The sequence below is a fragment of the Echeneis naucrates genome, chromosome 9 (genome assembly GCF_900963305.1).
Source record: "Echeneis naucrates chromosome 9, fEcheNa1.1, whole genome shotgun sequence".
NCBI lineage: Eukaryota > Metazoa > Chordata > Actinopteri > Carangiformes > Echeneidae > Echeneis > Echeneis naucrates.
In genome coordinates this window covers 22,203,909-22,216,775 of record NC_042519.1, presented here as the reverse complement: position 1 = coordinate 22,216,775, position 12,867 = coordinate 22,203,909, and the positions used below count along the sequence as shown (strand labels likewise).

Below are 12,867 nucleotides of genomic sequence, written 5' to 3'. Positions count from 1 at the left end.
CTGAACAGTTTGATATGGGTTAGAAGAGCGGCTCAGTGGTTTTAGCTAAAGTCACTGGAAGGAGATTTGTTTTGACTCGTCCCACGGCCAAGTTTTCTGACACGGCAGGATGACGGCTGACCAAAACGTCTTCAACACACAGGCTTCTTTTGAGTCCATGTGACCTTTGTTTACCAACCCCGGTTTGTTTGCAGATTGGCCGCTTGAACCTACATGAACCTGCTTTATTTAAGCCGAAGTCCGACGCTCGTTTTGTTGGCGGACTACAGGAATAGAAGATGACGTGCGTTCCCTCAAAGCTGTATTCAATTTAAAGAATGAACACAACGCTCAACGGATATGTACACAAGCAGCAATTGAATTTAGCCGTTCTGCAAGTGGGGAATATTTGCCAAACAATGTCGGCTGTGAGCCCATGATCGATATTCAGGGTGTGCTTCGTGTGCGTATTAGTGTCAACAACACGACAACAGCAGTGGGGAAGCAAAGAGTGGATGCTCTTAAATGGGCTCACAACAACAGATCATCCTCTCCACAGCCGGCTCACTCTGAAAGAAACCAAACCAAATTTAATTGAGCTGCAGTATTGATAACTTTGGGATTGTTCTGCCACCCCCCCCCCTCCCAAAAAAAAAACTAAACTAAATCTTTCCTTGGCTGATGGTGCTTCTGTCAGACGTGATGCCTGTTTCAACTCAGCGGGCTCATGCACTTCAATTCAATTTAAGATTTAGCAGACAGATTAAAATGACCTCCTCCAATGTGGCTGAGACCAAATAAAACAAAACTGCAGGCACGATCGCAGCCTCACTGCTGGCCAACAGCTACAGCAAATAAAAATGCACCCTGACGGTTTTTCCTCACCGCGGTTTGATACCTGCAGCGCTCCTGCTGGCTCCTTTATGGCCAACCAAAGCTTTTTTTTTATTATTTATTATGGAGGAAAATTTGTTCTCCAGTGCTTCGTACTGTAAAGCAGCAAGGCGTGAAATACGGGGTCGTTGGATTACCAAGGGCACCGGCTGAAGGATTTCCTATCAGCGCCGCTCCCTGAGAGGCTCCACAGAAACGTCCTCAGCCTTCAGAGTGTGAAGCTCAGCACTGTTTTGGGGCACGTGAAATGGTGCAGGGCTGTTCCATCAAAAAAAGGGAAGCATTAGCAGTTTGACTCGGTCCCAGGGAGCGTACAGGGGGGACCAAATACTGTCAAGTCAGGTTATTAACTTTACTATCACAGTGAGTCTAATTTCCCTGTTATGTAACCCCAGAGGATCATCTTTATTCCAACAGTAGGAAAACAAAAAAAGGCCTTAAACTAACTGTGGATTGTTTGTCTTATGGTCCCATTACGGCCGCTGATTCACGTTGAAACAAATGGAATTGTGGTTTGACTAACTCGATAGAAGTTCAGCAGCGTGTGAGTCGCTTTGGACCTGTAGCCCTTTTTTCCAGCTGAAGAGATTTCCAGCGGATTTCACGAGCTTGTGAGGTTTCCGGGTTTTTCCGAGCAGTGCCGTCACAAAGCCAGCTGTCCCGAGGCTTCGTTAGCAGCCAGGAGTGAGTTAGCGGTTTGACTCATTAGCTGCGTGTGGCACAGTAGTCTGCACGTTCAGAGAAAACACACGCTGAGTCACCGACTCAGTGTCGATCATACAGTGAGCATGAGATCATGAGATCGTTTTGCTTTAACAGAATATAGAAGATAACAGAAACACTTCAAACGCTAACACCTTAGTGATCCTCATTGTTCAGCTCTTCAGGTGTAATGAGATCCAGCAGCCGCACCAGCACACTTGACTTCTAATGCAGCTTTAATCTTCTGACCGGATCCAAACTGAATTCTTCATTAAGCCCCGAGGCTGCTGTTGTTGACCAAACCAGCAGTGATCTGGTCGTAGAATGATATGAAAGCAAAGTTCAATTTTGCAGCTTTTATAATGAATTCTTGTTCTTTAACCTCCTGCTCTGTTCGTGGCCTCTGTCTTGGTCTCTGTACAGAACCGGAGCTGGATGTGCCCGGGACTCTGGACTCTGTGGCCCGGCAGGTCAACGAAACCATCCGCCGCCGTCGGCGCCGAGACGCCGGGGAGGACGACTACAACATCGAGATCCTGCTGGGGGTCGACGACTCGGTGGTTCGATTTCACGGCAAAGAGCACGTGCAGAACTACCTACTGACTCTCATGAATATCGTAAGTGTTTGGCTCCTTGTGTCGACGTTTGTTGTTGTAGATCTGAATATCATCATCACACATCGGTGGAACTGTATGCGCTCTCTGAGGGATGATTGAATGTAACGTCATCGCCGGAGTGAGACGCTCCAACTTGTCTCCCAGCAGGGAGGAATCCACTTGAAAGAGAATTTCTACAGTCTGGTATTATCGACGGCTGAGTGCTGGCTGCGGATTCTGTCCATTTTTTTGTTCTGTCAAGCTCCTTTGCAATAACGTCACGTTTGGAGGAGAATGTGAAGAAACAGGGATCTGAGCTGCTCTGTGCTGCAATCAGACAGTAACCACACTGCCCCCCCCCCCTCGTTTTATGGTCTGCTTTTCATTGTTTAAATGTAAATGTAATTTCAATATATATTATAGCCACATCTGAAAGCATGCGGTGCTGCTCTGGGACCACAAAGTCACATGAAATTGAAGAACTTCAACACAATCTGAGTCGTTAATTAGACTCCAGACGTTAAAGCGTTCACTTTTCAGCCTCGGGGTTTGCGACCACTTTTACTCAGGAAACCTTTCCCTTCTCGAGGAGGATCACTTTAATCATCACTGCAGACATTTAAACTCAATTAACGACACAGGTAGTTTGATCGGGATGAAAGTGTCGTGAATTCCGTCCACACTTATTGACATATTCCTGTTTCGTGCCCTGGGTCTAGTGTTAGTCATTCACAAAGCATTCCCTTTCATATTCACAGCGTTTCAAATTGAGGTGCTTGTTGTTAAAAGGTCACTCATGCTGACAACAACAAAAAATGTAAATTATAACTCTGCAGCCTTGGGGCACTTTTATCCTCCGTCAGCTTTGAAGCATTTACTTCAACTCTGGCAGCAGAAGGCTGAAGCTGTTTTTACACGCTCCCCGCCTGGTGCAGAGCCAGAAGCAGACAAGGGCAGTGACTAATTGCTGCATCTAGCAGCCAAAAAAAGCTGGTGTTTTCTCAATTGCCCAAATGAGTCCTTCACTTCGAGTGTCTTCGAGTGAATGTGAGAAAAATAAGGTAAAATAATTTGAAAATAAGTGAACTTTCGGGTTTTGCGGGCCAGTAGTAGCGTTTCCAGAGTCGTTCCAGTCGGAAGTGACGCTCCTGTGTGATCAGCGGTAACAACCACAGTGTGATCTGAGTCTCCGCTGTGTCGGCTGATCCAGACACGTCTGTCTTCTGTAAAAACAACTGCTTCCATTCGGGGTTTCGTTTTGTTCCTCTCAGGGGTCACTGATTCAAAATACTTGGTTGGTACTTGAGAATCGCTCGAGACGGCCGTTGGAGTTGAGAGTCGGGTAAGAGAGGGCTCATGAACGGTTAGGGTTAGGGTTAGGGTTGTGCTTCCACGTTTGCTCCTTTTCACGGATCTTCTTCCCCCGCCGCTTCCTGTTGGGAGAGGCGTCACTCCACTCCTCTGCAGCAGATCTGCAACGAAACAAAAGTACAAACCGGAGGATTCATAATAGCAGCTCACGGGTTGGAAATGGGACCGCCGAGCCGTATCGCTCTGATTGACTTTTAAAGGATCTGGATCCGTTTAGCTGTTTGGGCTTGTTTTTTTTTTTTTGATAGAATAGACCTAAAATGGAAAAGTGATTTCACAGCAGGAAGTGCCAGGCGCCCAGTTTGAGCTGTGTTACGGACACCTCCACGTATGAGCGAGCAGCACTGATTCTGTCCGGGTGATATTAGCGAGTCACAGTCGGGCTCTGCTGATTGCAGAAAGGACTGGCTGTGTTCCCTTTGACTTTTCATGCATTTCCCAAAAATGTTTCATAAATCAGCACAAGATAATCCTTTCAAACACATATTCTCAAAGGTTGATTGCAGAATCGTGTTTTCTACCTTTTTTTTATCTTTTGTCTTCGTACACTTAGACCTCTTGACTCTGTTTATGCAGAACAAAATGTTCCCATATTGTGTGTTTTTGTGTTTTGGAAATGAAAGCAGTTGAAGAAAAAGCTGAAATGAATTAGCTAAATTGAATTGCCTTGATTTAAAGAACAATCCTAATCGCAGCACTCGATCCTGGCCGCCCGGCATCATTCTTCAGATGAGCTGCATCTGCTGAGTGGATGGAGGCTTTTCTGGAGCCACTGAGAGGATTTCAGTTATTTGTGTGTCGATGGCGGCCAATCAGGACCAGTCAGTTATGCGTTTCCTGGAGTCTGGGTTTGGGTTTGAGAGGCTGCCCAGGAAAACGGATGAATGGACTGAATTAACCTTAAAATCAAAACAAATTCTTAATATTTCATTATTGCGAAACATGTGACATCTGTTTATTTTTTACTGCAGAGGCCTATTTCTGCCTAAAAATAATAAAGTCCTTCTCTCTAAACTACTATCTAATCAGATTAAGTCACATATTTGGCCCAGATTCTCATAAATCTTTTAATTCTCAAATAACTTTTGTGAATATTTCACTTCATTTTCATTTAATCTCTTTATATTTCGACTCATTTGACTTGATTTTTCCGAGTAGTGACACTCAAATCTCACAATTCTAATTTCACAGCTCACTTAATAATATAATAATATTATATATAATAATTCAATGAATTAGATTTGCCATCTTATTATCTAATTATATATCTAAGTTGGCACCATTGCCGGTCCAGAACAATTCATCTACACTCCTGAATTCCAGAGATAATTAAACTTTGAGGTTTAACATTTCAATAAAATATGATGTTTCCACTCGTGACCCGGCCCCGGATAAGCGGATGAAGACGGATGATGTTTCCTTTTTAAAATCTTCCTCGGGATAACAAAATGTTACAAATCTTAGATTCCTTCACTTATTTAAAAGTTTATAAAAGTTGGTTTTATTCCAGATATGCAAAAGGGTGAGATGTAAAATCTGCCTCCTTCCCTCCACTACTCATCAACTGTCTTCTATTCGCACCATTTTCCACAGAATTGTGGCTGTTTGGAACATTTTGTATGAACCACACAATGAGGATGGAGACTGTGTGTGTGTGTGTGTGTGTGCGCCGTGATGCGATCAACAATTCTCAGAATGAAGTTTCTTATTGTATTGTAACATCCTCGGTCATTACTTGACCCCCCGGACACATTTACAGCTCTGTTGGACCGCTTTCTGTTTCTGAGTCTCTCATGACGTTCATGGAAGTCCGAACGTCCAACTGTGTTCTTCATCTCCATTATCTCCATGAAACACGCAGAACAGAGCAGTCCGTCTGTTTCTTTCTTGTGATTTCTGATATGCTATATTGACCCGTCTGTGTTGTAGTGACGTGGAGGAGGTTTCCTGTCGTTATTCATTTCTTTTTTTGGCTGCTCCCTGGAACCTAAAACAAAAGATCGTGAATGCTCGTTGATCTGTTTGGGTCTCTGATGAGAACGTCACAACACATGGTGGGAATGAAATCGCTCCCCCGCTTCTTTTTTTCCTTCCTCTTTGTTTGTTCCTCTCAGCTTGTCATATATTGATACCGGCCCTGTTTTTGTTTAACATAAGTCCTGAAAGTGGATGCTGTTATGTGTCTCCTCTCTGGCCATAAGGTTCTTCAAAAGTTATTGTCCTGAGCCGACCGCTCTCAGCAGAAAAGGCATTTTTAAACAAAATCAACCCGCCAGCTGTCGAGATAAGAGTCTGAATCTTTTTCACAGGATGATAATCCGCCTGTCTGAGGTCAGAAGATTTTAACTAATAGCATCCAAATCTAAATCCATGAACTGGAAAATAAATAAAGCAGAACCTACCCAAATAAACCAGGGGCTGATTGATGAGCGTGTCTCCTGGGACATTAAGTAACATCTGACTTTTATGGACCTCTGTTGGTGAAATTCAGGTACTGCGGCAAAAATCACGTCGACAAGAAGCATTTTAGGTTGCACTGCATCGTGTTGGGAACATACGGCCATCTAAATGTAGTCTAATGTAAGAACACCACGGACAGGATCACGCGTCTCCCCAACATCTACATGGCAGGGCCGTAAAGGGAAGTTATTCAGCCATCATCATGAAGAAAGCCGGAGAAAATGATGCATGACTGCTTCTGTTGATTCAGAATCCGCCTACAAGTAAAAGCTCAGATAAGCAGGCGAAGCCAGATGTACGTGAGCCGGAGTGATTTTCAAATATCAGCTGCCTCCTTTTCCTCGGGTCGGGAAACCCGGGATCAAGGATTTGTTCCTGTTCAGCCACAAGAGCATTATTGAGGTCTAGTATCAATAAAGGTGTTGTCTTCTGCGTCTTCCTCAGCGTAACCGCCACATCAGGGAAACACAGCTGTCTGAAATGAACAGATAGCTGTGGCGGAAATAAGCTTTTGTGTCGTGGAAGTAAGGAAAAGTGTGTGTGGGAGGTGACCGTCTGTTTCTGGCACGTCACACAGTATTTAAAGCGCAGCAGGTCGATAAAGTGAGAATTTCATCCACTCCATTCGTCTCGTTCATCAGCTGCTGTTTTCATCACGCTTCAGGCTTCACGTCAACTCTTAGCCGTCATCCAACACTGAATCCTGCCAATCATTTCATTTACTCCGCCGATAACACTTTGTGATGAAACTCTTTCTCTTTGTGTATGTTATGTAACGTCCTGTTAACACATTTATCGGCTCACATTCACATGAAATCTTTGTAAAATTCTAAAGCGTTTTCACTCAAAAGCTCTGACATAAAGCCAACACAACAGTTTGTGATGTTTAATGGACTGAAGAGAGACAGCTGTGGAAGCGAAGGGGATCCATTTCCATGCCCCCCCTCCCCGGTGATGTGCCGGGGCCATTTTGAGCTGCGGGCCAGTGAGCACAGTTCAGGATAAAATGTGAAGAAACAGAAAGCGTGAGAGGAGGCGCAGCAGTAAATGCGTGGAGGAATCTGTTAAGAAGTTGCTGTGGTGTCAAGTACGTTGTTATGAACGGCCTTCGAGAGCGAGCGAGCGAGCGGATCAGCGAGTGGGAGTGAGATAACATGCGGAGTAATTTTAACTCACCCCGAAGCAGACGCAAGTTCAGGCTGAGCAGCGTTTAGCAGTTTTTGTTGTTGTTGTAGTTGTTGTTGGGTCATTTGAAGGAGTGACCTCGAGGAAGACAGCAGCTTCGAGTTTGTTTCACTGCTCTCAAAAAGTCGATCAGGCCAGAACCGGAGCGCAGAGGACAATTAAGCTTCTGATAATATTCTGCTGGAAGCTTTGTTTTTGCTTTTGTTTTTTCCCCGTGGTAGGACAAAACTGACGCTGTGCGATGAGGCGGATAATATTTGTGAGGATTCAGTGGCCCAAAGAAAATGAGACCAACAGCGGCGCTGCCCAAATGCTCCTGGTCGCTGAGTAGAATCTGGAAAACCGTTGATTTGTTCAGTGATTCTGGTCGGAAAGCAGCGAAGGGCGTCTAAACAGGAGTGGAAAGCTGGAATCATTCGTTTTTTTGATGAATCAATTCCACTTTAAATCATAACTGATTAGTTATCGAGCTGGAAGCCAAGCTTAGCGTAAACAACTGGCTGCGAGGGGAAACATCTGGCCAGCTGTGTCCAACGTTCAGCAGCATTTCTGTCATTCTAAATGTCACTGATCGATGCCTTGGATGTTTTATTGAGCTTTAGATGGCAGAAAGGCTTCTACTCATCCTCTAACTGCACATCGTAAGAGCTCAGAGAGGACAAAAAATAAAAATGATGCTGCTCGCTCACTTTTAATCTGACTGGTCTGGCCATTTTCGTGCTGCTGGTTTTGAACCGAAACCCACGCAGACACGAGGAGAACATCCACGGAAAGGCCCCAGGCCGGGAACTGACTCCACGACCTTCTCATTGTGGGGGGACAGCGCTAAGCACTATGCCTTCAACATTTTAACAGGAAAATCCGCTAATGCATTCAACACGTCCCAGATATCAGCAGCATTGTTCGCTTTGACACGCCAAAAATAAAATGTTGTTCTCATTCGGCCAGCTTTCAGAACCTCGGACAGCGTCACGTTAAAACCAGCGATCTTCGGCTCAAAAAGCTGAAAACATAAAAACAAATTGTTGTCTGTTGACAATCGAAATTTATTCTGGCTTTCGCTGTAATACTAGTGAACATAATGATAATAATCATCTTGTTTTTGTTACTTTTGGCTTTACAGGTCAGCCAAATCACTACCACACGACCTAAAACAAAAAAAAAAGGAATAAAAATCGGACATGAACATTACAAACAATAATAACAGAAATTAATCTTGCCTGACCAGCATGTGTTGTTTCTGTTATAATGGATTTGCTGCCCGGTGGGCTTTGTAAGAAAAAATTAGAAAGGGCTGCGTTCAGAAATAAAGGCCCATTTGAGCTCTTAGTTTGAAACAATAATGTGAAAACACTTATCCGGCTAAATCTGCATATTAAAAAGAAGGAAACTGGTCTGAAATAAAAGTCTGTCCCCTGCAGCTGAGTCAAAGGAAGACACTCATCACATCATTGGGGAAAAACAGCCAACAAGAGAAGCCCTGACAGCTGGAGGTGAAACGTCATTATTCACTGAAGGTGTAGTGTCACGCAACAAAGGACGAGTGTTGACAGAAAGGGATGTAAAGCAGCGTGATGGCTGCTGAGACCTGCAGCCCCTCCTCCCCTGATTTAAGTCGATGGAAAAGATTATTAAAGCCTCCTGCAGAAAATCCTTCGCCGCCCGGGCTCACTGAATCAGCCGCATCTCTTTACATAAAGAGGAGCTGCAGGGCGCTAATAGGTCTGAATAAAGGCATCTTTCTTTGTGCCTTCATTGTGTCTTCTTTCTCCTCCACACCCTCTCGTGTATTTCCTCTCATTATTTCTCCGTCATCAGCCGTACTTTGGTCACAATATATCTGCACAAACAAGCTTCATCCGAGCGCACAAACAGCAGGCGCCGTTTTAAAACTCCTCTGCCTGTAAGAGGATCCTCGTCGCTGTGCTCACTGGCTTCACAGCTGATAGTTACTGATAGTGATTGACAGGGTGATTTGTACAACCGCTCCTCACAGGTAGAAAGGACCCAGAATTAACAGTATGGGAGATGTGATGGTCTTCAAAAGTCCTTCATTTCACATCTCAATTTTTTTTTGAAGTGGCGATATTCTCCTTTTTTTTATGACATCACAAAGTCACAGAAGTCCCTGCAGCCTCAGTTTCTGCACACAGGCTGTGACATTTGATTCGCACGGGAGACTGCGTGTCAGGAATCTGAAATTAGCTATCTCATTTCTAATTATTCCGAGATTAAAAAAAAAAAAAAATCAGATAGATAGATAGTCGTACATATGTGTAACCGTTCTGCTTCTTATTCTTCTTCTTGCTTCTCAGGTGAACGAGATTTACCACGACGAGTCCCTGGGAGCCCACATCAATGTGGTCCTGGTGAGGATGATCATGCTGGGCTACGCCAAGGTGATGACTTTCAGTTCCTTCTCTCCCTTTTTATCTGCCTGTTTTTTTTTTTGTTTTTTTTTTTTTGAAATGTGGAAAATGACAGATAATGACAGAAACTCAGATGGGAAAGAACCTTTCACTGCAGACAGCAATTTCTGAATGAGTGGGAGAAAAATGTCATGCAGGAGGAAGGACACAAAAATGTGTCTGAAGACAGCTGTCTTTATGGATGGACGTTGCCACGGATTCAGATTTCATCATTTTGCCAAACCCAAATGTCTTGCGTGGAGGTGCAACGTGACGGAGACCAAACAAAACACAAATCAAGATTCAAGATACAAAAATAGCCATGAAAAAATCAAAAGTGCAAATATTATGGAAAGTGACAAAGCATGTCATGTTAGGAAACAGTGTCGTCTCAGTTATAGACTCATTAAAGCCAAAGAAGAAAACTATTCATTATTATTCAAAGAAAACATTAACAGGTTTGTTCAGTAACGCAGAGATAAATAAATAAAATAAATAAAAGCTGCTGCTGCTGAGGCATTTATAAAAGGATTTATATTTCCTTATAAAAATACATTTCAGGATCTATAAACAACTCACAAGTCTCAGTTTATCAGTTAATTCATTCCTTATTTTACAAATACTTATCTCCAAAAACTCAGCATTTTGTGAAATTATTCACAACAGCTGCCAACATTTGATATATTTTGACATTTAGTATCGAGGAAAAAATCTGCTTATTGCGAAAACTCTCCCTAAAACAAAGACGCTCTGGCTTCAGAACATTTGGGTGCTTTCATCCTCCTCCTCATACAGAAAGTTTGTAGCCAAAACAATTTGTTGCCTCTGACCGAGAAGTGCAGAAGCAGCAAATATAATGTTTCTTCTTCAGTTTGGAGAAAGTGCAGAGTCACCTGAGAGTACAGACACAGAACAGGCATCACCAATTTTCAATTGGCAGCCTCATTTTTAATGTATTTCAAATACTCCCTGCTCCTGTTAATAATCTGCAAAGTTACACACACACAGGATTTCAGAAGTGTAATGCAGTAATGGAGAGTCTAAATAAGGAAGATAATGAATGCAGTCTGCAGAGGTCAGCCACTCTCACTCTCTTTCAGAAATACTGTAAAAGTGCAGGTAATGCGCAGCGTAAGCAGCAGACGGATGTATGTTTGCTTTTTAGATGGTGTCGGGGAAATGCTTTCCTCTCCCCGTATTATCCAGCTCGCAGCAGTCTAATCTCTTTATTCACACTCGCTCTCCGTCTCTCCTTGCAGTCCATCAGCCTCATTGAAAGAGGAAACCCATCACGGAGCCTGGAGAACGTGTGCCGTTGGGCGTTCGTGCAGCAGAAGGGCGACCCTGAGCATGCTGAACACCACGACCACGCAATTTTCCTCACCCGCCAAGGCTTCGGCCCCACGGGGATGCAGGGTAAGGCCCCCCTCCCCCCTCTGCCTGCAGATGTTTGATCCGTCCAGTGCTGCTGGACGGGTATGAAAGTGGCAAAACATGTTAATGAGCCTGAAACGCCGACTCATTTTAATGGATTACACGTCACAAGGTTAACTTAAACGTGCCTCTGTGGCCTGATGTGGGAAAAAAAAATATAAAAATCAAGCAACAATGAGCCCAAAGCATCAGCCTTAAAAGCAGTTTCTTCCCCCAGGCAGCCGACTGACAACCTCATGAACATTTGCACATTACTGCACTATTGCACCAACGGTACCAATATATATATTTTCTTTAAGATTGAACACAAATTCCTCGTATGTTCACACATACCTGATAAAAGTACGTCTGATTCTGATTCTGATTCTGAAAGCGGAAATCTCGACCCCCGTATTATTTGGCACCTTTCCCTAATTTCGGTTCTTTGAAAGGCTGGAAATCTCAAAAGAAAACTTGTTGTGACTGCCAGGTCTTGATGTGTTCACTCCCCGCAGCCAAACTGAAACAATGAGGGCAAATCACCTCGAGACTTTTAGGTTTAGGGGTGTTTTTTTTATGGCTCTTTGAACAGCAGCTGCATTTATTTTTCTTTTTGCTACCAGGGAGCTTTGGCTTATCTGTTAATTCCCTCCTTTTTTGTGCAGACGTGTAGCCGACGTTTTACACATTACCTGACAAGTCCGAGGCGTGTGCAGAGCTCAGTGTCAGATTTATTATAGACGTTTCTAATTAAGCTTACCCAAGTAAAAGGTTCCGTTCATAATCATAACAATAAAATATGTTTATCAGACGTATGACGAAGAATTGTTTGTAAGAAACACAAAGACTCATGGGAGTATTATCTAATCTGGCCACTGCAGACAGTGAGGACGAGTCTTATTGTGTTGAGCTGACGCGGCAAGAATAAGAATCCAGTTTGTTTTGACTCAAGAGAAGAAGCAACTGGTTTTGCAGCAGTAAAGTGGAGCAATCAGCCAATAAACCCCTCAGTGCTGTTTCCACTCCAACAATAGGAGATATTTACATGTGTGTCGGTCTGGTGGCTCTGATGGCGTTCATTGGAAACCATCTAGCAGACAGATCTTTTTATTTCAAAGGAACTTGAGACAGGAAGCACAGTTGGAGTTGGAAAATAAAAAAAAAAAAGCAATAAAAGCTGAGGGGACTGGCACAGTGTCATAAAAAAATGTCATCCCCAGATTTTATAAGCAGAAAGAGAAACCCAACATTTTTATTCTAAAATGTGTCAATAATAATGATTATCAGGGAGTCTGTTTTTAAATTTATAACTAACAGAGACTGAATGTGGTTATTAATTATCTGTTCAGGTTCAGGACTCATAGATTATATTATATAGGAGAAGATCACATATATGGAGGAACCAAAATCTCATCTGGAATCAGTTTATTTTAAACTAAGTTCATGGCATCAATATCTCAGAGAACTTGTGCAGCCTGATCATTATTTTTAATCAGTCTCACCATCGAAGTGAGTGTCTGTCTGCTGCTACAGTTTAAAGATGAAATCTTTAGATATGCCAGGTCATTAAAACTGAGTTAATAAAGCCACATTTAATGTCAGAACAGGGGCTCATAAACAAAACAAAAAACAACAAAAACCAAAACACATTAAATTCAACAAATACAACTTTAATTTAGTTCTGAAAACTAATATCCTCCTTCCGAGACAGTCCAGTCAGAGTCTGGGCTAAATAAATATGATAGATATCTTTACTCCTGTGCAGTTGGTCCAATCAGAATTTTCCAACATGGTAAGAAGAGAGCAGAGACTTTATGATTTTAAAGAGAAGATCTTATCGCAATAGTATCAGATTGAGC

At 43.0% G+C, this 12,867-nt stretch overlaps 1 protein-coding gene across 1 annotated transcript in view; it reads left to right on the top strand.

The window, feature by feature from the left end:
- Positions 1–12,867, top strand: part of adamts3 (ADAM metallopeptidase with thrombospondin type 1 motif, 3) — an 81,743-nt gene that overhangs the window by 36,182 nt on the left and 32,694 nt on the right. The window contains exons 5-7 of the mRNA XM_029511511.1: positions 1,999–2,192; positions 9,503–9,586; positions 10,855–11,011. Of these exons, the coding sequence (XP_029367371.1) occupies positions 1,999–2,192; positions 9,503–9,586; positions 10,855–11,011 (435 nt within the window). The remainder of the gene's footprint in view (positions 1–1,998; positions 2,193–9,502; positions 9,587–10,854; positions 11,012–12,867) is intronic.